Here is a 25,558-nt window from a genome sequence, read left to right on the forward strand (position 1 = left end):
AATCCTAGCTACTCAGGAGGCTGAGATCTATGGATCACGGGTTCAAAGCCAGCCCGGCAGGAAAGTCTGTGAGACTCTCGTCTCCAATAAACCACTTAGAAAACCAGAAGTAGGACCTGGGAAGGTGGCTCAGTGGTAGAGTGCTTGCCTTGCATGCATGAGGCCCTGGGTTCGATTCCTCAGCACCACATAAGCAAAAAGAAAAAAAGCCGGAAGTGGCACTGTGGCTCAAGTGGTAGAGCGCTAGCCTTGAGCTGAAGAGCTGAGGGACAGCGCCCAGGCCCAGAGTTCAAGCCCCACGACTGGACCCAAAAAAAAAAAAAAAAAGCAGAGCTGTAGCTCAAGTGGTAGAGTAGGTGCTTGAGCTGAAGAGCTCAGGCACAGCACAGCACTTAAGCCCAGAGTTCAAGATCCACAATTGACAAAAATAAAACAATGCACATACTATAAGAAACTTCAAAGGAGGAGGCAACAATGCTTGATAGGAAATTACTCATTACCTTGCTCATGTAACTGTAAAAAAAAAATTCTGGGACTGTCCTCATACTCCCCTACAAGGATTTGAACTTAGGGCTTTGCACTTACTCAGCATGCTTGCCTGGCTAGTGCTGTACAACCATATCTCCAGCCCTGCTTTTTGCTGATTGCATTGGAGATGGGAGTCTAGTGAACTTTTTTGGCCTCAAAGATCAACCTTCCATACGTTAGCCTCCTCAATAGCTAGGATTACATGTATGAGTCATTGGCATATGCTAACATTAAGTTTTGAAGTTTGTGAGTTATTTGTAAGTGAGGGGGTATGCTTTGTATTTACAACACCAATGATGACACTGATGGTTAAAACTAAACTGTTCATTGAAAGTTCTAATTTTAGCTGGGCACCAGTGGCTTACACCTGTAATCCTGACTACTCAGGAGCCTGAGTTCTGAGGATCTCGGTTCAAAGCCAGCCTAGGTAGGAAAATCTTAAGACTCTTATTCCAATAAGACCATTAGAAAACAGTGGTGATGTGGCTTAAGTGGTAGAGTGCTTGCCTTGAACTTAAGAGCTGAGAGACAGCACATAGGCCCAGAGTTCAAGCCCCATGACCAACCAAAAAAAGTTCCAATATTAAGAAGGATTTGGGTTGGAGTATAGCTCAGTGGCAAGACATTTGCCTAGCAAGTGCAATGTCCTGGGTTCAATTTCCAATGCCAAAATAAATATAAATAAATAAGCCTACTAGCACCTGTCCTAGTTTCTCAGAAGGCCAATGAGAAATGTTCCAAACTTGAGAGCAGGGACAGGGTACATGACAAAACAAATGATGACAAAACCCACTGGTAATTGTTGAAAGATGAAACAGAAATTCAAAGTGCTGGGCCTGAAGTAATTACGTAGGAGCTGGTTAGATGTCAGGTTGAATCCTGCTCAATCAAGAGAGCAGCTTCTTCACACACACACACTTCCTATAGTAAGCATATTTGAGATTAAATGTTATCTCTAAAGCTCAGTGGTTGGCTACATTCTATCTTATTAGTTCTCCCCCATCATGCCAATTCATTGAAAGCATGTTTCCTTAGACTTGGACCTGTTAGAGCTAGACTTTTCTGTTTCTGGCTTTAGGGTCTTGATATTTGTCACTTTTAATTAATAGTCTTCACAAAGAATTTAGGACTTCTTGATTTAGTTTCAATACTATACTGAAAGGAAATTTTATTTACAGCTTCTCTATCCACTTGAAACAAGTACTCAAGTCTCCTGACCTGGGGATATGTACCAATTAGACAGGAAAAAAAAATCAACCTTCATAGTTTTTGGACTCTACAATTTCCACTAATTTTTCCTTGTTTTTCAAAAAAGGTATCTGGGCATGATGGCATATGCCTGCAATCCCTGCATTCAGAAGGCTAAGGCACTCCATTTAAGACTAGCTAGGCTGTGTTGGAAGGTGGAAGTCAGTCTGGACTATCAAACAAAAAGTTATCTCCGGGCTGAGAAGGTGGCTCAATGGTAGAGTGCTTGCCTTGCATGCATGAGGCCCTGGGTTCAATTCCTCAGCACCACATAAACAAAAAGAAAAAAGCCAGAAGTAGAGCACTAGCCTTGAGCTGAAGAGCTGAAGGACAGCGCCCAAGCCCAGAGTTAAGGCCCCATGAACAACAACAACAACAACAACAACAAAAAAAATCTAAAGCCCATCAATACAACTAATAATGTGGCAGAACAGACAAGAGTTTGTAGTGTCACCTAATTCAAACAACAATGCTTGAGATATATTTTTATGCTGATACTGAGACTTGCTCTCTAAGCCTCTTGCTGAGCTTTTTCTTTATAACTTGAGCCATGTCACCACTTTGGAACTTTGCTGGTTAATTGGAGATAAAAGAGCCCAGGTTCCAAAAAAACAAAAACAAACAAGACCCAGGTTCATTTCAAACCACAGGTCTCAGCCTCGTAGTGGCTAAAATTGTTAAGAGCCAACAGTGCTCAGATTTTATTCTACTCACTTACGGAAATTATCTTTTTAGCTGGGCACTGGTGATTTTTGCCACAATCCTAGCTATTCAGGAGGCTGAGAGCAGAAGGTTCAAATTCAAGGCCAGCCAAGGCAGAAAAGTTCACAAGGCACTGTCTAAAAATAACCAGCATAAGCAGGGTTGGAGGCATAACTCAAGTGGCAGAGTACCACCTAACAAGCAGGAGGTCTTGAGTTCAAATCTAAGTACTAGGGAAAAAAATGATTTTTGTAGGCATTTCAGATTGGCATTCCTAATTTGCCTTCATAACTAAAGTAATAAAATTAAGTGCAAAGAACCAAAGAGGAAAAGGCAAGAATTCAAATGAAAATTTAAATACTTATGATTTGTAGTAAGTTCCAAAAAATTACCAGGCAGAAAATTATAAGCTCATTTTGTACTTGCTAGACAATCTTATTTTATTATTATTTTTTTTTCATTTTGGAAGGCGGGGGGGTGTCCAGTCGTGGGGCCTGAACTGGGCGCTGTCCCTCAGCTCTTCAGCTCAAGGCTAGCGCTCTACCTACCACTTGAACCACAGCACCACTTCTGGCTTTCTTTTTGCTTATGTGGTGCTGAGGAATCGAACCCAGGGCCTCATGCATGCATGGCAAGTGCTCTACCACTGAGCCAGCTTCCTAGTCCCTATTTTTTAGTTTTTGGTGGGTAGTGGGTCTTGAACTCTGGGCTTGGGCTCTGTTCCTGCGCTCTTCACTTTTCAGCTCAAGGCAAGCACTCTACCACTTGAGCCACAGCGCCACTTCCGGTTTTCTAGTCGTTTAACGAAGATCAGTGTCTCATGGGATTTCCTTCCTCGGGCTGGCTCTGAACCTTGATCCTCAGATCTCAGGCTCCTGAGTAGCTAGGATTACAGGCATGAGCTACCAGTACCAGCTTGTTTTATTCTCGTCATCTGGATTGTCTGCCTGTTTGGAATGATCACACTCTGGATCTCCAGCAGATATTCACACACACCAGTTTCATCATTTTCCTAAGAAAAACTTGCTCAATTCTGTATTAAAAAGCTAAAATATAACCCAGAAAAATCTGTTGCTATTTTGACAATAAAACCTTTAATCAGTTGGAGGTGTTAGTTGGGAACATTCATAGAACTTGGATAAATATATTTCATATCAACCTTGAATACCTACTTCCATTACTTTTTATTTACTTTATATGAAAGGAAAAAATAATATAAAAATGATATGTTTAGTTCAATTTGGTTCTAAAATCCAATGTTCATTCAGTTGTGTAACAGCTGAAATTCATAACTGATTAATACAGCATTCTGAAAAAAGTCATTTTCTTAAACTATTATATAGTTTATTATATGCCTTTATAGTTTATGATGAAATCAGTAACAAAATTCTTAAGAACCATCTTCACTGGTTGGCTGGGAAAAGAGACCTAAAATATTAAGGATGATCTCAATGTTTTGGAAGATTGTTCTATATTCATGAGTAGAACATAATATGCATTATCTGCACATAAGAAAATCAGTTGCATTTGTGTAGTTTGTTGGGATAAAACATCAATTATAGGCTAAAATTATAAACCAGTACCTTAACATACCAATCAAAGTGTAGTCCTTGATCAGCTGCCATTTATATTATCTGGAGCTATAAAAAATCCCAGGCCCCACACAGTCCTACTAAATCAGCATTCTGAATTTTAACAAGGTCCCCCAAGTGACATAGGTACATATTGAAATTTTAGAAAAACTACTTCAAATTCTTTACTTACCTTTTCCCCTATAAAATTCATTTTAGGACCAAATGAGGAATAAGCATTAGTTTTCTAACTGCCAGGGTAAGAATAGACTTTGATGGCAGTTTTATAACAACTTTGAAGTAAAGCTTTTAAACTGAAATTAATTTATAAACTCAAAAGCTAAAGCAGCTGAACAGAAACATGGACTTTTCCCAGACAGTAGAATATGCTCCAGCTTATACATGTTCATAGGCGATTCTGAAAAACAAACTGAAACCTAAAAATTTTTTATGAAGCTTAGTGGCAAAATTTCAGTTTTTTTGCTAGTCCTGGGGTTTGAATTCAGGGCCTGGGCTCTGTCCTTGAACTTCTTTTGCTCAAGGCTTGCACTCTACCACCTGAGCCACAGCACCACTTCTGGCTTTTTCTGCTTATGTGGTACTGAGAAATTAAACCCAGAGCTTCATGCAAGCCCTAAAGCCTCATTTTTTTTTTTTTTAAATTTGGCGGTGGGATTGAACTAGGCCTGGGCACTGTCCCTCAGCGCTTCAGCTCAAAACTAGCGCTCTACCACTTGAGCCACAGCACCACTTCCTGTTTTCTAAGGTTTATCGGAAATAAGAGTCTTACAGACTTTACTGCCCAGGTGGCTTTGAACCTTGATTCTCATATCTCAGCCTTCTGAGTAGCTAGGATTACAGGTGTAAGCCACCAGTGCCCAGGCAAAACTTCATTTTTGAAGTAGCATTCAGCTAGCTTAGAGTAACATCAACCACTCCTCTGCTGATGATTCCACAAATTCACTGGAGACATGAATTTTATGTACCTCTGAAGGTTTCGAGTAAGTGACATCTCTAATCTGTAGTGATTAAGATAAGCATAATTGAAAGAGTAAAAAAGAAACGAGGTAAACTCCATCTACCTGAGTAAACTTTCATGCATTTAATATTGGCCAAATAAAAACACCTAATACGATGTCTTAAACTATGCAGTCGTTAAGACAGTCAAACCAAGGTACTTGAACAAAGTGGTGGACTGCTGGGGAAAATGAATCTGAAAAAAATCTAGTGCATAAATTTGCAATGGCAAGAAACATCTTTATGAAAATTTCCTTTAAAAAAAAAAACAAAATTTAAGACATTTTAACACAACATAGAATTCCCATAAATGTATATGGATTTATCCAAAATAAGGCAAATGGCCTCTTTGACCTATTGATACCAAGTCATAGAAATCAAGTCCATTAAAAATAATTCAACCCATATTATCAAGTTGTTTTTAGCATGCAATACACATTACAACATGATGCATTTATTTACAAGACTCTGAAAGAATGCGTCTCCAAGATCAAATATGTACACTTTTAATATCTGAAATATTTACATAATGGAACCATGTTACGGTTCAATGTTAAGAACAGTATTTTCAAATGTCCTCAAGATGTTTTTTTTTTTTAATCTAGTTAATTCAAGCTCACAGTTATACTTTTCTAATAGGCCAATCTTTTTCTTTTAAATAAATAGTATGGCAACAGGTGCACTTAATTTGTATTTGCAATTGTCTAAAACGTGGTACATTTCAGATAACTTTACTCCCTGATGATGTTCTGACCTACAATTTTTAAAAGCCCAGATGTGTCTTTAAATATACTATCAGTATGTTTAAACTCTGAAGAGCAGAAGTAAAAATTAGTGGTTGGAAACTGCCTTGAGCAATTTTATTCTTTGGAAATAAGATATATGCTTTATAAATTGTCACCAGGCTGAATTCCTATTGTGTTTTGTAAAACTCTCTTTGCCTATAAACTTGCCTAATTTTATTTAATTTTTTTGGTGCTGAGAACTGATCCCAGGACCTTTTACATAGTAAACATGAACTATACCCCCAGCTCCTTTTGTTTTAAAAAGGATTTTCTTCCCACTTACACTTTTGGAATGACTTCCCATAATCCCCATTTTTAAAAAATTTATTTATTTTTTTTGATGCTACTCTTGGGAGCTTGAATTCAGAGTCTGAGCGCTTGTCCCTGAGCTTTTTTTGCTCAAACCTAACGCTCTACCACTTGAGCCACAGCTCCACTTCTAGCTTTTGGATGGTTAACTGGAGATCATTCCTGCCCCAGCTCACTTTTAACCGTGATCCTCAGATCTCATCCTGAGTAGGTAGGATTACAGGCCTGAGCCGCTAGGACATGGCTCTGTCCCCTACTTTAAACAAAGGAGTACACCAAAAGTAAACTAAGGGCCAGTTAATGTAAAACCTTGATGGAATTTTAAATGTGCCTTATTTTTGAGCAATAAAATTGGGGGGAGGGATCACTGTGATCTACATTCCATTAGGAAAAGCGGAAGCAGCCAGCTGTTCAGTGAAACCCCATCCTGTTAGCCGAATGTTGCTTACTACAGAATACCATACTCTTGAGAAACCAATAATCTTAATTCTATTAGTTGGGTTGGCACAGTGTCACTTTTCCTTTATGTTCGATTAGGAAATGTCTAAGGGAGCCCATATCAAGGCATATTAAGAAAAAACCTTTATACAAACATTCACACACATTCATACAGATACAGTAGGAATGCTGTCTGCTAATTTTTCATTCTAATTTTAAATTCTTTGCCTTCATGAGGGCTTACCATTTCTGATCAAAGGGGGTGAGGGTAATGATATGACTAGCATTCTCTCAAATAAAATTATTCATGTTGGCTTCTATACAGTACAGTTCAATATTAAGTGGAATTCTGAAAAAGAATTAGGGAGTCATTTTAATATTTACAAGGAACAAATCAGCAGAACAAGATTCTATTAGGCGGTGTACAGTAGCTGCAGCTTATAAAACATACCAGTCATTTTTGTACCTGGTGAGTATAAAGAGAACCAGGGATTCTGATGACTTTACAACCAAGGGAGTACACAGGGCATCAACAAATTATAGAGGACAAAAAAATTCACATTTTCTACATTGAAAAAAATTACAGATCTCACAAACGTCTTTGAAGAACAAAGAAAAATTCAAAGTCCTCTGAAGGCTGGGAAAGAATTCTGAAATGGAACTCTAAATGTCAAGCGTTTTACTTCACAAGACCAATTTTCTTGGCTTCTGTTTCATATATCAATAACCGCCACATTTTGACTATAAAAACTTCTGCTTCTTCATCAAGTACCTACAAAAACAGAAACAACAGCAACAGTGTAAGTAATTCTCAGAATCTCCCTGGCTTTATCTATGTACAAGCAGTTTCAAATAAAATGAGTTCAAGGAAATCTGTCTAGTGTTGTAATGTTTAAACAGAACATGTAAATTACCCCAAAAGAATAGTCAGCAAAATACCATAGCTTACTAAAGATTAGCACTGCAGTATTCTTTCACCCAACTTTGGTCTCAACCGATACTACATTTATGTCTAAGGAAAATACATACTTGTCCTAAAGATAGTTTAGGAAGAAAAACACATAACTAACAACAAGATACAGAATATCTCTCCTCCAAAACAACTTTATCTGGAATTTAGCCCAATGCTTTTTAGATGCTTATTTACTAAAGTAAATAAACATTATATTACTCAGTCTTTAGAATACTGTAAAAGTGACCACAAGAAATCATATTATTTCCTACTACTTAGAATGGAAGTGTCTTGTATTCACTTTTGTCATCTCAGAGACTTTGCCCTTAGCTCAGGAGCTGCTCTGAAGAGAGCTTCCTTTGAAATGAATCAACTATGACCAGCTTCCAGAGTATCAGTGCCTGGCAGAAAGCAGTCTCTTAGCCAGGTCTTCCTAGGGGCAGTTTAGGGGAAGAATTTATAGGAAAACAGATCTCTATGTAACCTTTATCATCAAATCTCACCTTTTACCATCTACTAAGTAGGAGAACAAGAGGAAATGTAATTATGTCATAACAGGAGACACTGTGGGGAATCTAATAACGATGTAAGATAAAAGACAGTAGGATCTCAAATTGGAGGCCTGAGCAAAGATGGCAAATAATATACCATGTCTCAAAATCAATTGGATTCCATAGCTCATGCCTGAAATCTCAGCTCTGAGGGTAGGTGTCCTCCGATTATGATCAGTGAGCCACAAAATACTCAAATGACAATATTCAACAATCATAATCCAAATATTTCAACATATTTAAAATTAAAACAATTTTGACATATCTAAACTGATTTCAACTCTGCCAAGACCAAGACTTAGAACACTTATTTCTGAAGGTGCTTGTTTCAAGGGTTTGAACTTAGAAACTTATACTTGATTAGCCGCTCAGCTAGCCCTCTACACGTGAGCCACATATCTGGCCTGGCTTTTTGGTGGTTAGTTTCATGGACTTTCCTGCTTGGGTTGGCTTAAAATAGTGATTCTCAAATTGGGTGCAGGAATCACAATGCTTGTAATCCTACCTACTCAGGGTTACAGTGTGAAGTCAGCCCAGGTCCCCCCCACCCCCCAAAAAAATCCATGAGACTACCAGGCATTGGTAGCTCATGCCTATAATCCTAGCTACTCAGGAGACTGAGAAGTAAGGATTGCAGTTCAAAGCCAGCCGGGGCAGGAAAGTCCCCGTGAGACTCATCTCCAGTTAACCACCAGAAAGCCAGAAGTGGCATCGTGGCTCAAGTGGTAGAATGCTAGCCTTGTGCTGACGAGCTCAGGGACAGCACCCAGGCCTGGAGTTCAAGCCAGAGAACTGGCACACTCATATATACACATAAATGCACAATATCAATGTGACAATTAACTACCATTCAAAGTTAAATACAATTGAGCCGGTCCCCACTGGCTCATGGTTGTAATCCTAGCTACTCAGGAGGCTGAGATTTTCAGTTTGAAGTCAGCCTGGGCAGGAAAGGCCATGAGATTCTTTATCTCCAATTACCCACCAGAAAACTGGAAGTGGCAATGTGGCTCACAGTGGTAGAGCTCTAGTAGTGAATGAAAAAGTTCAGGGACAGCACCCAGCCCCTGAGTTCAAGCCCCATGACTTACAAAACAAAATAAATAAAAATTTAAGGATCTGACATTTAAATCACAGTGAAAGTAAAAAAAACCAAGTTATATAATCTTTATGTCTCACTTCCTGCCATTAACAACTCCATCTCCTCTGTAGAGAAACAGTCTCTGACTGGAAGCATACTGTTTTTATTAATTACTACAAAGACACTTTCCACTTGAACCACACCTCCAGCTCTTTGTACTAGTATCTGTATACCTGCTTCCTTGTTAGCTTTTTTTTGTTGTTGGTCCTGGAGCTTGAACTCTGGGCCTTGACGCTGTTCCTATGCTCTTCAGCTCAAGGTAAGTGCTTTACCACTTGAGCCACAGTGCTACATCTGGTTTTCTGGTGGTTAACTGGAGATAAGAGTCTCATGGCTGTTCTTGCTTGGGCTAGCTTTGAACCTCAATCCTAAGATCTCAGCCTCCTGAGTAGTAGCTAGGATCCAAATATTTCAACATATAGGCGTGAGCCACGGGCGCCCAGCCCTTGTTAGCTTTTAAAGGCCTATTCCTTTCATCAGTAAACCCTTAATGAATCAATAAACCTAGAGATAGAAACAGTGTAAAAAGAAAAAGATCAATATATAAATGTTAGCTAATAATATATTTTGGTGGGTACCTTTACTCTTTTTTAATTCATGTTCAAAGTTCAGTTAGTTTTATATAAGAAAGCCTGGGGGGGGGGGGGGGGAGAGAATGGGGAGGATTGGGTGGGGGGGATGGGGGGGGGAGGATGGGAAGGGGAAACAAAGGAGGAGGCTACAATGCTTGATAAGAAATGTACTCATTATCTTGCCCATGTAATTGTAACCCCTCTGTACAGTATTTTCACAAAAAAAAAAAAAAAAAAAAAAAAAAAAAAAAAAAGCCTCTGAAACCAACACAGGCACAAAATTAAACAAATTCGGAAAATATTTGTTCACAGAAATAAATCTATTATTAACTTACCATGGCAACATCATCTAAAATGCTCTGAGGTGAACTATGAGCCATAACCTGAAAGAAACAAATAATTGTCATGTTGAAAAGAAAGAAAAATTACTAACAGAATATAGACAGTAAGTTTTAAGATAAAAAAACCTCAAATTAGTAAGGGAATTTTTTGTGGCTAAGAAGCCTGTCTATAAACTTTCTTTTTTTGGATTTGATTGTAAGTCAAATCTTACTTACACAACCCTCCTACATCAACCTCCCAAGTGCAGGAATTTTAGACACGCATCACCTTGCCCAGCTTCAGAAGTTTAAATGCTATCATAATTACAAGTGAAGAAGGCAACAACAGTTTGCTTTTCATTATAAGGTAACTTTTCCTGTGAAAGAATATTACAACAGCTGGATGACAGTGGTACATACTTATAATCCTAGCTACTCAAGAGGCTGAGATCTGATGATTATGGTTCAAAGCCCAGCCAGGCAGTAGTGAGACTCTTGCCTCCACTAAACTCCTTCAGGGGTGTAGGGGGAACAAGAAGAGCTGGGGCTCAGTGACAGAATGCAGGCCCTGAGTTCAAGCTCCAGGACCAGCACCAAAAAAAAAAGTCACACCTTCACATGGCGACCATGCTTTCGTTAAATAACAAAAGTAAGACTTGCTTTGAAGGAGACAATAAGTCTGTATCTTGATTTAACCATGTGGGCTTTAAGTTCTGTACTTATTGTACAACTGTGATACAAGCCTCAACTTCATCTTCAAATGGGGATGACTTACATGTCTTAAGGTTTTCAGACAAAGTACATTGTACCTCCAAGAACTAAGTAATCAGCTACTGCACAATAACAACTATTATGATACAGGACAATTTTAATATTATATTCCAAAGGACGGACACATTGCCAAAACAGTTACTGGCTTTTGTTGCAAATTTCAAATGTACTTGAATAGCATTCTTCTAATCAAACAAGAGGGTGGAATAGCAGAGCACAACAAGGCATTCTCAGCAGCAGCAAAGAACGTAACTGACAGCTGCCAGCAATCCATTCCTAACTGAGCTCTGAATGAACAACACGATGTAGCTGGGTGATGGTAACTCACACTAAATCCTAGCTACTCAAGAGACCAAGATCTGAGGATTCTGGTTTGAAGCTACACTGGGCAAAAAAGTCTGGGACTTAATTCCAATTAATGCCCAAACACTGGTGTAGCTCAGGTGGTAAAGGGCCAGCCTTGAGCAGAAAGAGCCAGCCAAGCAAGAGAGTGAGAGTCCCTGTGTTCAAACACACACACACATAAGCAAGAGAGTGAGAGTCCCTGTGTTCAAACACACACACACATAAGCAAGAGAGTGAGAGTCCCTGTGTTCAAACACACACACACACACACAGACATACACACACACACACACACACACACAGACACACACACACACACACACACACACACACACACACACAGACACACACACACACACACACACACACACACACACACACACACACCCCGAATATGATGTGACAAGTCTGAAGGGTAGAAGGATTTCTTTCTTTCTGGTCTTCAGCGCAAGGCTAACGCTCTACCACTTGAGCCACAGCGCCACTTCCGACATTTTGCTTTTTGCTTCTGTGGTGCTGAGGAATTGAACCCAGGGCCTCAGGCATTCAAGGCAAGTGCTCTACCACTAAGCCACCTTCCCAGCCCTAGAAGGATTTAAAGTACCAACACACACATACACACATTCTCCCCTGCCACCCCTCATGTTGTGACAAATCTGAAAAGGGATAGAAGGATTTCTTAAAGTATCAATGATAACTGAAATTGAATTGTCATGAACTGGGGTACTTATACTTATCCATTAGAAAGAATAATATGTAATTTGCAGGAAAACAGATCTAACTAGAACAAATCATGTTAAGTGAGGTGAGCCCATCTCAGAGAGATGAACTACACATATTTTCTCTCATATGTGGAAGCCAGATCTAACATATAACTTGACATGATAATCTATAGAGAACTCCAGGCATTTACAGACAAGTAGATTATAGATTAAAGGAGGATACCCTTAGAGGAAGAACACAAAGGTATAACTTCTCAAAACATTTAAAACACTGTTTGGAAGTAGTGCTGTGGCTCAGCTGAAGAGCTGAGGGAAAGCACTCAGGCCCAGAGGTCAAGCCCCACAACTGAACAAAAAAAAAAAAAAAAAAAAATCTTAATTTGGAGCTAGGAATGTGGCTTAATGGTAGAGTGCTTGACTAGCATGCATGAAGCCCTGGGTTGGGTTGATTCCTCAGTACCACATATACTGAAAAGGCCAGAAAGAACACTGTGGCTCATGGAGTGTTAGCCTTAATTAAGCAAAAGAAGGTCAGGGACAGTGCCTAAGCCCTGAATTCTGAGTTCATGCCCCAGGACTGGCAAAAAAAAAAGCAAAACACTATCCAAGAACTCTAGGAATTGGAAACTTGTTTGTTTTTTACTGTTATTGTTGCTGGTAGGGGTAAAGGGAAGGAAGGGAGGGTAAACAAATGCAATCATGCTATTTAGTATATACCATGTACAAAATGACCTATGTAACTATTAGGCAAGGATGGGAGGGGAAACTGGTGCAAGTAAAGGAAGCAGTCATATTGTCCAAAAACAGAAATGTACTCATTATGTGACTAATGAATGGTAACCCCTATGTATAACACCTTAACTATAACAATAAAACGATTAAAAATAAAACAAAAAAACAACCTGCACATGATATAACAAGCCTGAAAGGGTAGAAGGAGTCCTTAAAGCACCAATGGACAGCTGAACTAAAAAGGAATTATCATGAATTGAGGCTCTGAAAGACTTTTTTAGAAAGTCTCTAGTGTTTTAAAATATAAAATGTTGGGAATGAAAAGAATAAAAAGACTAACCTTAGAACAAACAAAATCAACTAATGTAGCCTCTTCTTCACCTATATATTCTATGATTTTCTTATTGATCCAAGGTCTAATTCGTCGTTCCATCAATATCTACAAAACAAAGCACATTAATGAACAAAATTTTTTTAACCTTTTATTACATCCACTACAATCTATATAACTTCAGTTTTTATACATATTCACACAAATGAAAAGATGGTATACATAGCTGAGAAGTCCAAAGGCAAGTAACTCCTCTTAACAACTAATAAACTATTTATCAAAATAAATACAATGGTGGCTGGGAAGGTGGCTCAGTGGTAGAGCGCTTGCTTTGCATGCATGAGGCCCTGGGTTCAATTCCTCAGCACCACATAAAGAGAAAACATCAGAAGTGGCATTGTGGCTCAAGTGGTAGAGTGCTAGCCTTGAGCTGAAGAGCTCAGGGACAGTGCCCAGGCCCAGAGTTCAAGCCCCACAACTGACATAACTAACTAACTAACTAAATAAATAAATAAATAAAATGAAGTAGGGCTAGGAAGGTGGCTCAGTGGTAGAGCGCTTGCCTTGCATGCATGAGGCCCTGGGTTTGATTCCTCAGCACCACATAAACAAAAAGAAAAAAGTCGGAAGTGGCGCTGTGGCTCAAGTGATACAGCCCTAGCCTTTAGCTGAAGAGCTGAGGGACAGCACCCAGTCCCAGAGTTCAGGCCCAAGACTGGACCCAAAAATAAATAAATAAGTAAATAAATAAATAAATAAAATGAAGCAGAAAACATGTTTTGGGAGAAGGATAAAATGGAAGATAGCACACAAGGAAGGAAGTGTGAGCAAATACAATTATTCTATTCAAGGTACATTATGTAAAAATTGAACTATGTAACTTGAGGATAGGGATGGAAGGAAAAAAATAGGGAAAAACAATGGAGGGGGGAGAACAGTAGAAGGGGTGACATTAATGAAAAAACACTGTATTCATAACCTGACTTTTGGAAGTATAACTTCTTTGTACAACATAATTATTAAAAAAAAAAAAAAGTCAACTAACATTTGACATTGACAGCTATCAACTGATAGGTGAGCACTGGTGGCTCACGCCTGTAATCTTAGGTACTCTCGAGGCTGAAATCTGACAGCCTAGGAAAAGTTCACAAGATTCTTAATCCAATTAACCATAATAACTATAATAATGAAAAGCTGAAAGTGGGGGAGGGAAAGACTTAAAGTTAATATATTCAGTGACAAACTGACCTAAGATCCAATTATTTACTTTTAATCTATGGGTACTGCAAGTACCACCCAAGAATTTTCCCAGTAACAGAAATTCGTTGGCCATGACATTTTCTTGGTGTCAAGAAGATGGTTCACATATTTTCATCACTACTAGATCCAATGGAGATTGTATGTCACATTCACAACACTCCCAAGATGATAGCATTTACATTGCTACTCACAGAATCCACAATAGACCAATCCAGCGGATAAGCAAAAAGCTCAGGTTTGGCTGTAGGGATTTTCTCAATGAGACTCTTAATGTGTTTCCGCTTTTCTTCAGTGTTCACAGTGCCTTTGGCAGCATTTTTATCATCTTCACCATAATCCAAAGGAACCAGTTTCCTTTTTCGGGGCACATCATCACTGTCTTCATCCTCAAATTTGTTAAAGACACTATCTACAGGCAGTTTCTTTCTCTTCACAGAATTAGGTTGTCCAGGACTATTAGAAGCACCTACAGTAAAATGACTTCCTTAGCATTCTGAAGATGTCATTTTCAAATGTTAAATTTGACAACCCACCGTCCCTTAAAAGCAGTACAAAACATACTTCCACAAGTCTCCGATAAATATCCCAACTATAAAAAGTAACTCTCTACTCACAAGTGCTAGAAAATTTAACTTTTCACTTCTTCTCAGAACTTGAGGCAGCTGCAGATATAGGAGCACTAGTAGAACTATGAAAACAATCGTGAGCTAGAAAGGCATTTTTTAAATATTTTGCTATCTACCTACCAAGCAGCACAGATTTATTATTTTCCTTAAAGCAAAATACAGAGAAATCAGGTGGGGAGATAGGGAAAAAAAGATGCTAACATACCCAGTTTAAGACTTAGTCCTATTTTTGGCCTATGTTCCTCAGGTTGCTGTTGATCCGGTGAGTTTTCATGAGGGATAATAATACCACAGGGAGACTCATCCCCAGGAGTGTTGGGAGTTGCATTGCCACTGGCAGAGGAAACAGATGGTGCAGAGCTGATGGGCCTTAGAGTGGGCTTGAGACAAGGCTTTTGTTCTGGCTCCTCTTCTTCTTCCATGGGTTCTTCTCGTTTTTCTTCTTTTTCTTGCTTTTCTTCTTCTTCTTCCTCTGATTCTGGCTCTTGTTTTATTTGTGGTTGTCTACGCCGCTCAGCCTCTTGTTCCATCTACAACCAAAAGTTATATTAACTCAGAAGTTTGAACTGTAGTTTGCTTTGTACTTTACAACATTTTTGCAAACTAACTTTTCTTAACAAACCGTGCTGGGGACTGAACTTATGGCTTTCTCCAAGCTAAATATGAGCTCAAACTAAGCTATATCCCAGCCCAACTTATTTCTTTTGTTGGCTAGGAAAAAAATATTTACATCTTCTCAGAAAGCTGAAATCTAAATATATTAGGTGTTATACCATGGGGAGGAGGGGGGAGAGAAGTGTTTTATTTTGTGCCTGTACTAGGGCTTGAACTCAGAGCCTAGGTACTCTCCTTGAGCTTTTTTGCCCAAGGCTAGCACTCTTAACACTTGACCTACAGCTCCACTTCTGAGTTTTTGGTAGTTAATGGAGGTAATTACGAGCCTAACAGCTTTTTTTGCCCAAGGTGGCTTTGAACTGTGATCCTTAGATCTCAGCCTCCTCAATAGCTAGGATTATAGGCATGAGCCACCAATGGCTCCCTTTCATCATTTTGAGTTTTCACTTTGATTTATGTCTCTGATACCAAAATTCTTCCCTTTCTGACATTTCTGTTTATAAATAAGAATGTAATCACCAGCTTTAGCATTACACACAGAAGAAAATGATTACATGTGATCATCCATAGAATGTGAGGTGCATACACACACAAAAGAGCACAAAGTTCCTGAGTTCAAGGCCCAGACCCACTGCATAAATATATACACATACAAGCTGACAATGATCAATAACCAAAAAAAAAAAAGGGTTGATTTGTAAAATGTTTACAAATGCTCTATAAATAAAAGAATACTGATGATCACTGTACTAAAAAAAAAAAATACTAGAAACCTCCCACAAAGTTACAAGTTCTACAGAAAACAATGTGTATTCCCCTTAACTACAAATTAAACTATATCACTATTGGCTTGAAAACAAGAAAATGTTGTAGTATATTTTTTGCTAGTCCTGGAGCTTGAACTCAGGGCCTGGGCACTGCCCCTGAGCTTCTTTTGCTTAAGGCTGGTACTTCCAGCCTTGTCTGTTTATGTTGTACTGAGGAACTGAATCTGGGGCTTCATGAATGCTAGGCAAGAACTCAACCACTATGCCACATTCCCAGCCCTTCAAGTTGTAGTATCTTACCCGCTGGAGCTCTGCATCTGGATCTGGGTGTCCTTCTGCCAGAAGGCGTTGCCTGATTTCCTCAAGCTCTTCTTTTTCTCTCTTCCTGTCTCGTTCATCTGCTTCCATTTCCTTTTCCCTATCACGTAATCTTTTCTGAAGAGCACTCCCCCTGCAAAAGCAATAGGCTCCACTTAATAGTCAGATGTTTGTAAACATGATGCTTTTTTTTATTTTTTTTTATTGTGATTAAGTGATTACATAATTTCCCCCAATTTCACAGTATCGTGGGATAGTGATGCTCAGGTAAAGTCACAAACACATTCTAACTTTCATGGAGCAAATTGTCTACCACAGTCTATAACATTTATGACTTCTATGAGCTTTGCGATAGTTATTTCTTCCACATTGGGTGGTACGTACATTTCTTTTGTTTTGCATAGCAACATGATGCTTTCTTAAAAGTGCCTTTTCTCAATTTTAAGGGCCAAGAGAAGACTGTCACAATGTTCTACATCTGTAGAATTCCCACGTCAGTACACAATGTACATTTTAGCCATGTTAAATATTGTCTTAACATGGTAACTATTACCATGAACTTTTTTTTTTTGGTCGGCCATGGGTCTTGAACTCTGGGCTTGGGCACTATCCTGCAGCTCTTCAGCTCAAGGCGATCACTGTACTGCTTGAGCTAAAGTGCCACTTCTGGTTTTCTAGTGGCTTATTGGAGATAAAGAGTCTCATGGACTTTCCTGCCCAGGCTGGCTTTGAATTGTGATCCTCAGATCTAAGCCTGAGTAGCTAGGATAAGTAGGTGTGAGGCACCAGGGCCTGCTTTTTTTTTTTTTGCCAGTTCTGGAGCTTGAACTCAGGGCCTGGATACTGTCCCTGAATTTCTTTAGCTCAGCACCACTTCTGGATTTTTCTGTGTATGTGGTTCTGAGGAATCAAACCCAGGGCCTCACGCATGCTAGGCAAGCAATCTACCATTAAGCCACATTTCCAGTCCGTCCCCACCATGAATTTTTATGAAAGGCACTCTCAAAAGTATCTAAAACAGGGCTAGAAAGATGGCTCAGTGGTAGAGTGCTTGCCTTGCATGCCTGAGGCCCTGGGTTCGATTCCTCAGCACCACATAAGCAAAAATGAAAAAAGCCGGAAGTGGCGCTGTGGCTCAAGTGGTAGAGTGCTAGCCTTGAGCTGAAGAGCTGAGGGACAGCGCCCAGGCCCAGAGTTCAGGCCCCACGACCGGACCCAAAAAAAAAAAAGTATCTAAAACAGGGCTGGGAAGGTGGCTCAGTGGTAGAGTGCTTGCCTTGCATGCATGAGGCCCTGGGTTCAATTCCTCAGCACCACATAAGAAAAAAAGAAAAAAGCTGAAAGTGGCGATGTGGCTCAAGTGGTAGAGTGCTAGCCTTGAGCTGAAGAGCTGAGGGACAGCGCCCAGGCCGAGTTCAGGCCACACGACCAGACCCAAAAAAAAAATCTAAAACAAGTGGAATACTCAACAGATAATCTGCATCTTCTCAGACACCAAGCTGAGAAAAACAATACAGGAGGCAGTAAAACACTTAATATTTCTCAGGGCTAGAAAAATATATTTGCTCAGTATATGTAAAGTTCTAGTCCCCAGTGCTATGTGTCTGAAAAGAATAACATATCAATTAAAACTAATTTTTTTCCCATTTGAGTAAAAGAAAAAAATCCAATAGCTAGGCCTGCCTTGCACATACCTGTCATTTTAGTACTGTGAGTTTGGGAGCTAGAGACCAGCAACCAACACAATGACATTTCTCTTCAGTTAAAAGAAAAAGAGGGGAAGAGGGAGAAATGGGGGGGGGGGTAAAAGAGGGAGGGGGAAAGAGAAAGAGAGACAGTGAGCGAGAGAGAGAGAGAGAGAGAGAGGAGAGAGAGAGAGAGAGAGAGAGAGAGAGAGAGAGAGCACCCAAAACACGGTGCAAAATCAGAAGGTAGAGATTCTGCAGGGCACTGATGGCTCATGACTATAATCATAGCTATTCAGGAAGCTGAGTTCTGAGGAACAAGATTTCAAACCAGCCCAGGAAGGAAAGTCCATGAGACACTTACACTTACCTCCAATTAATGAGACACTTATCTCCAATTAACCACTAAAAAAAAAAATCAGAACTTTTAGAGCACTAGCCTTGTGTTAAAAAGCTCAGGGAGGGCCGGGCGCTGGTGGCTCACGCCTGTAATCCTAGCTACTCAGGAGGCTGAGATCTGAGGATCTCGGTTCAAAGCCAGCCCGGGCAGGAGAGACAGTGAGACTCCTATCTCCAATAAACCACCAGAAAACCAGAAGTGGCGCTGTAGCTCAAGTGGTAGAGCGCTCGCCTTGAGCTGAAGAGCTGAGGGACAGCGCCCAGGCCCAGAGTTCAAGCCCCATGACTGACAAAAAAAAAAAAAAAAAAGCTCAGGGAGGGGCTGGGAAGGTGGCTCAGTGGTAGAGCGCTTGCCTTGCATGCTCGAGGCCCTGGGTTTGATTCCTCAGCACCACATAAGCAAAAAGAAAAAAGCTGGAAGTGGCGCTGTGGCTCAAGTGGTAGAGCGCTAGCCTCGAGCTGAAGAGCTGAGGGACAGCGCCCAGGCCCAGAGTTCAGGCCCCACGACCGGACCCAAAAAATAAAAAAATAAAAAAGCTCAGGGACAGTGCCCAGGCCCTGAGTTCGAGCCCTAGGAATGGTACACACACAAAAATGTCAGAGATTCTATTTAGCAGTTCACTGTGTCTCAGTGTATGAAAGCTATGTACTGCAATTGTGATTCTAGAACCCTAGTATTTTAATTACTTGTAGAATAATCTAAACCAAAGCCAAATCCTTAGCACCCTTTTAAGTTACTAATTGTGAAGTTTAATTATTGTAGCTATGTATTAAATACCTTCACACTAATAAAATGGGAAGTGACACTATCGAAAAAGAAATGTACTCTTGGCTGGGAATGTAGCTTAGTAGTAGAGTGCTTGCCTAGCATGCATGAAGCCCTGGGCCCAATTCCTCAGTACCACATACATAGAAAAAGCCAGAAGTGGCACTATGGCTCAAGTGATAGAGTACTAGTATTGGGCAAAAGAAGCTAAGGGACGGTGCCTAGGCCTGAGTTCAAGCCCTAGGACTGGCAATAAAAGAAAAAAAAAAAAAAAAAAAAAAAAAGGAAGGGGGAAGGTTAATGTACTCTTTACATATGACTTATGTAACTGTAACCCTCCTTGTGCACCTCCTTTATAATAACAATAAAAAAATTGTTAAAAAGACACTCTCCAGGGGCTGGGAAGATGGCTCAGTGGTAGAGCACTTGCCTTGCATGCATGAGGCTGTGGGTTCGGTTCCTCAGCACCACATAAGCAAAAAAGAAAAAAACTGAAATGGCGCTATGGCTCAAGTGGTAGAATGCTAACCTTGAGCTAAAGAGCTGAGGAACAGCGCCCAGGCCCAGAGTTCAGGCCCCACGACCGGACCAAAAAAAAAAAAAGAAAGACACTCTCCGTATCATCAGGGAAAACAACTTTTACTATAATGCCATAAAGGCTACGATAAAAATGTAGAGATACCCAGGGAAATGGGACAAGCAGGTGTTGAAACTTCTCAGTAATATATAAGAAGGAAAGGGAATTCAGAATGTTATGGACCAGTTCTTGAAATCCTACAGGACAAAAATTTCTAGGCAATTCTAAGTATTTTGAATTTGTTTTAATTTCCTATAGAAACTGGACCTCTTTAAAATACACAAAAGAAGAAAAGGGATTATTGGATAAAATATTATCATAGACGTCCCTATGCCAAGATACATGGAATTGGGCTAACAGTTTTTCAATCTCCCCAAAAATTGTATCCCTTAAAAGGGATGATTTCAGGATGGAATATAAAATTTTCTACCTTTCTCACTCCATTTAATGAATGAACTTAAATACTGGTTAACATGGGAAATATAGCAAATGAAAAGCTCCAAGTATAAGTTCGTAAAGCAAAGCTTCTTTACCTGTAATACTTGGGATCATCTCGATCATCATCATAGTCTTCCAAAAATTCCTTTAGTCGTTTAGCCTCTTTAGCCTTTGAAGAAATAAAGGACAAAGACTGTAAAATTACCACATGAATCTTGCATATAACATGTTCTTTTTTGTGTGTGCTGGGGTTTGAACTCAGGGCCTGCAGCTCTCAAGGTTAGCGTTGTACCAGTTGAGTCACAGGTCTAATTTCAGTTTTTTGTGATAAATTGGAGATAAGAGTCTTACATACTCTTCTTGCCAATGCTGGCTTCTTATAACTGTGATCCTCAGATCTCAGCCTTCTGATAGCTAGAATTATACAGGTGAGCCGCTGGTACAAAGCCCTCTCTTCTACTTTCTTAGGAATAATCTTTTTTCTTATTCATAATATTTAAGACTATGTTTTAATATACTTCATGTATAAATGTGTATAACTTTTAGTTTGGGGTTTTATTAAAAACTATATTGCCGAAGCCAGGCACCAGTGGTTCATGCCTGTAATCCTAGCTGCTCAGGAGGCTGAGATTTGAGGATCACAGTTCAAAGCCAGCCTGCCCAAGAAAGTCTGTGAGACTCTTATCTCCAATTAACCACCAGAAAACCAGAAGTGGCACTGTGGCTCAAGTGGTAGAGCTGAAGAGCTGAGGGATTGCACTAGGTCAAGTTCAAGTCCCACAAGCAAACAAAATTTTAAAAAAATGTTGCCAAGGGCCAGTGGCTCATGCCTGTAATTCTAGCTACTCAGGAGGCTGAGATCTGAGGATCGTGATTTGAGGACTGAGGTTTGAAGCTAGCCTAGGTAGGAAAGTCCATGAGACTCATCACCAGTTAACTACTGAAATGTTGGAAACAAAGCTGTGGCTGAAAATGAGAGTGGTAGTCTTGGACATAAAATTTCAGGGACAGCACTCATGCCCTGAGTTCAAGCTGCAGGACAAAGAGACAGACAGGAGGACAGGGAGACACACAGACACACAAACACACACACAGCTCAGGTACATACACACGGACAGACACAAAAACACACAACTCAGTATAGTGCCCGGACCCTCAGTTCAAACCTCAGGACCAACACAAAAAACATTAACCATCTTCCATTTTCCAGCAAGAAAATTAGTATTTTCTTATGCATCCAAAAGTAACATTAAACACATCTTTTTGCCATCTAAAATACATATATCCCTTAACTGACAATGTTGACTTGTTTCAAAATTTAGAATCATAAGCCATTCCTAAGCCAAAATTTAGTCCCAGGAGTGGGATATAACAGACAATTTGTCAAAAGAGTAACAAAGATTATCTGGTAGCAACACCAGTGACATTTGTATGTTATCTTCAATAGCATTTATATGTATCTTATCACCAAGTATGACATACAGTCTGAAAAAAATGAGAAAACTTGTACTTCATATACTCATGTTCTTCATCATAATCAAGTAACTATTTAGGCAACTGTATTTTTTAAAGTATACAAACAGAAAAAAAACTAAAATATTTCTAGGGCTGGGAAGGTGGCTCAGTGGCAAGAGTGCTTGCCTTGCATGCATGAGGCCCTGGGTTCAATTCCTTAGCACCACATAAGCAGAAAAAACCGGAAGTGGTGCTGTGGCTCAAGTGGTAGAGCCCTAGCCTTCAGCTGAAGAGCTGAGGGACAGTGCCCAGGCCCAGAGTTAAAGCCCCATGACTGGCAAAAAAAAGAAATGTTTCTATAAATAGTCAAGTTTCAGATTTGGTCATAAAAAGAATCATTTGAAAATATACCTCCCCGCTCCCCACCAGTCGTGGGGCCTTAACTTTGGCCTGGGCACTGTCCCTCAGCTCTTCAGCTCAAGGATAGTGCTCTACCACTTGAGCCACAACTTTTTCTGCTTATGTGGTGCTGAGGAATCAAACCCAGGGCCTTATGCATGCAAGGCAAGCGCTCTATCACTGAGCCATCTTCTCAGCCCTCATTTGAAGATCTTTATTTCACAACATTATAGATGGTACTGCTGAGAGGGAGAGAGGGGTGGGGAATGTGTGGGTAGACTGATTAATTGGAGATGGAGTCTCATGAGTATTTCTGCCTAGGCTGGCTTTGAACTAAGGTCCTCCAGGCCTCAGCCCCAAGTAGCTAAGATAACTATAAGCCATAAAGCTCCTAAAACTTTATGTCATTCTTCTCCTAATTTTCTCACATTCTCATCAGCATGTTCCCATTTAAGAATGAAACTCTAGGGCTGGGAATGTGGCTTAGTGGTAGAATGCTTGCCTAGCTTCCCTAAAACTCTGGGTTCAATTCCTCAATATTACATAAATAGAAGTAAGCTGGAAGCGGTCTATAGCTCAAGAGGTGGAGTGCTAGCCTTGAGCAAGCCTTGAGTTAAGCCCCAGGTCTGGCAAAAAAGAAAGAAAGACAGAAAAAAAAAAAGCCAAGCACCTGTGCCTCAAGCCTATAATCCTAGCTACTAAAGAGGCTGAGTTCAGAGGATATCAGTTTAAAGCCAGCCCGGGCAGGAAAGTGAATGAAACTCTTATCTCCAATAAAAATCACCAGAAAACCAGAAGTGACACTGTGGCTCAAATGGTAGAGCGCTAGCCTTGAGCTGAAGAGCTCAGGGACAGTGCCTAGGCTCAGAGTTCACGCCCCATGACTGACAAAAAAAAAGAATGATATTCTATAGTGAGAACATGTATCCTATTTTAAATTTATTTTTCTTTTTTAACTTTGTGGTTCAAGACTAGGACTCAAACGCAGTATGTGCTGATTTTGCTCACTAGCTCTGCTCTACTAACTGAGCCATGGCTCCAACCCTATCTTATCATCTTAATGAGCTAGAAATTATTTGAAATAACTCTATGATAAGAGAATGTACAGTGTCTATATAGCTAGACTACATGTACCCTTTTGACTACCACCAAAAATTTCATACCTCTTTTTGTCTAAAAAGCTATTTGAGGAATACTTTTTTTTGGTCGGTCATGGGGCTTGAACTTAGGGCCTGAGCACTGTTCTTGAGCCTCTCTGTGCTCAAGGCTAGCGCTCTACCACTTGAGCCACAGCACCACTTCCTGTTTTCTGGTAGTTAATTGGAGATAAGAATTATCAGTCTTTCCTGTCCGGTCTGGCTTTGGACTGTGGTCCTATTTGGTAAAGTTTTTGGATGAAAAAAATCTCTAAACTGGAAATTTCATATTCTGGTTAAAAAAAATGCATGGAACATACTACAAAATCAAATACTATGATGACAGACTTTTTTTTTTGGGGTCTGGTCGTGGGGCCTGAACTCTGGGCCTGGGCACTGTCCCTCAGCTCTTCAGCTCAAGGCTAGCGCTCTACCACTTGAGCCACAGTGCCACTTTCGGCTTTTTTCTTTTTGCTTATGTGGTGCTGAGGAATCGAACCCCATAGCCTCATGCATGCAAGGCAAGCATTCTACCACTGAGCCACCTTCCCAGCCACGATGACAGACTTTTTTAAAAAATCATTTTACTTGGGCTGAGAATGTGGCTTAGCGGTAAGAGTGCTTGCCTAGGATGCATGAAGCTCTGGGTTTCGATTCCTCAGTACCACACAAACACAAAAAGCCAGATGTGGCACTGTAGCTCAAGTGGTAGACCACTAGCTAGCCTTGAGCACAGAGAGGCTCAAGGCTAGTGCCCAGGCCTTGAGTTCAAGCTCTAGGACTGCCCCCTCCCTCCAAATCATTTCACTCAATAACTCAGACAATTGTTTCATTTAGGAAACAGTTTCACACAGAAAAAATGAATAGCTGGGCACCAGTGGCTCACGCTTATAACCCTGGCTACTCAGGATGCTGAGATCTGAGGATCACCGTTTAAAGTCATCCCGGGCAAGGAAAGTCCATGAGACTCTTATCTCCAATAAACCACTAGAAAACCAGAAGTGGCGCTGTGGCTGAATACAGAGTGCTCACCTTGAGCTGAAGAGTGCAGGGACAGTGCCCAGGGCCCAGAGTTCAAGCCCCAGGACCGACCAAAAAAAGAAAAGAACATGAATAAATCTTTCCCATAGAAACAGTATTTTGATTTTAGCTTATCACTCATATACTTCATCTAAATGTACTGTACCAAAATCAACAATGTTGCAAAATCTTAAAATCTTTTAAAATAAATTTGAAATCTGTAGTATTTTATGACATATTTGCTTTTCTGAGTGTATGGGTGTGTGTCATTGTGTGTGTGTGGGGGGGGGTGTTAAGGATAGAACATAAGGTACTGTACTAGCCATGTAAATACTCTGCCACTTATTAAGCCATGTCCCTAGCCCTAGAGGGTTTTTTTTTTTTTTTGGTGGGGGGAGGGTGTTTTTCTGTACCAGTCCTTAAATTCAGAGCCTGGGCACTGTACTGCTCAAGATACAGCTCTACTTCCAGTATTTTTTTCTTGGTGGTTAACCACAGGTAAGAAATTTCATAGAATCCCTCAAACTGCAACCTTCAGATATCAGCCTCCTGAGTTGCTAGGATTACAGGAATGAGCCACTGGTGCCTCGCTTGTTAAACTTCATAGTATGAAAATAAAATTTTATAAACAGCCAAAACTTGAAAAATAAGGAGATAAAGGATTTGTGTACAAAATTTGTCTCATATTTGCTTAAAATATATAATTAACTATGGTCTGATTTTTTTTTTTGACCCATCCTGGGACTTAAACTCAGGGCCTGGGCCCTGTCCCTAAACCTCTCTGGGCTCCAGACGAGTACTCTACCACTGGAGCCATACCAGCCTTATCTGTTTATGTGGTACTGAGGAAATCGATCCCAGGGCTTCATGCTTGCTAGGCAAGCACTCTACCACTAAGCCACATTCCAAGCCCCGGGTCAGAAATACTTTAAGCCGGGCGCTGGTGGCTCACGCCTGTAATCCTAGCTACTCAGGAGGCTGAGATCTGAGGATCGCAGTTCAAAGCCATCCCGGGCAGGAGAGACCGTGAGACTCCTATCTCCAATAAACCACCAGAAAACC

The 25,558-nt window shown here is 40.2% G+C and overlaps 1 protein-coding gene across 1 annotated transcript in view; it reads right to left on the bottom strand.

The window, feature by feature from the left end:
- Positions 1–3,555: 3,555 nt before the first annotated feature.
- Positions 3,556–25,558, bottom strand: part of Rbm25 (RNA binding motif protein 25) — a 56,747-nt gene continuing 34,744 nt past the window's right edge. Inside the window, exons 13-19 of the mRNA XM_070030857.1 lie at positions 20,582–20,655; positions 16,604–16,754; positions 15,127–15,451; positions 14,487–14,761; positions 13,045–13,143; positions 10,150–10,197; positions 3,556–7,370 (exon numbers count right to left, since the gene is read on the bottom strand). Of these exons, the coding sequence (XP_069886958.1) occupies positions 7,278–7,370; positions 10,150–10,197; positions 13,045–13,143; positions 14,487–14,761; positions 15,127–15,451; positions 16,604–16,754; positions 20,582–20,655 (1,065 nt within the window). The 3' untranslated portion in view covers positions 3,556–7,277. The remainder of the gene's footprint in view (positions 7,371–10,149; positions 10,198–13,044; positions 13,144–14,486; positions 14,762–15,126; positions 15,452–16,603; positions 16,755–20,581; positions 20,656–25,558) is intronic.

The sequence above is a fragment of the Dipodomys merriami genome, unplaced genomic scaffold (genome assembly GCF_024711535.1).
Source record: "Dipodomys merriami isolate MVZ:Mamm:240054 unplaced genomic scaffold, mDipMer1.0.p SCAF_1, whole genome shotgun sequence".
In the NCBI taxonomy this organism is placed as follows: Eukaryota; Metazoa; Chordata; class Mammalia; order Rodentia; family Heteromyidae; genus Dipodomys; species Dipodomys merriami.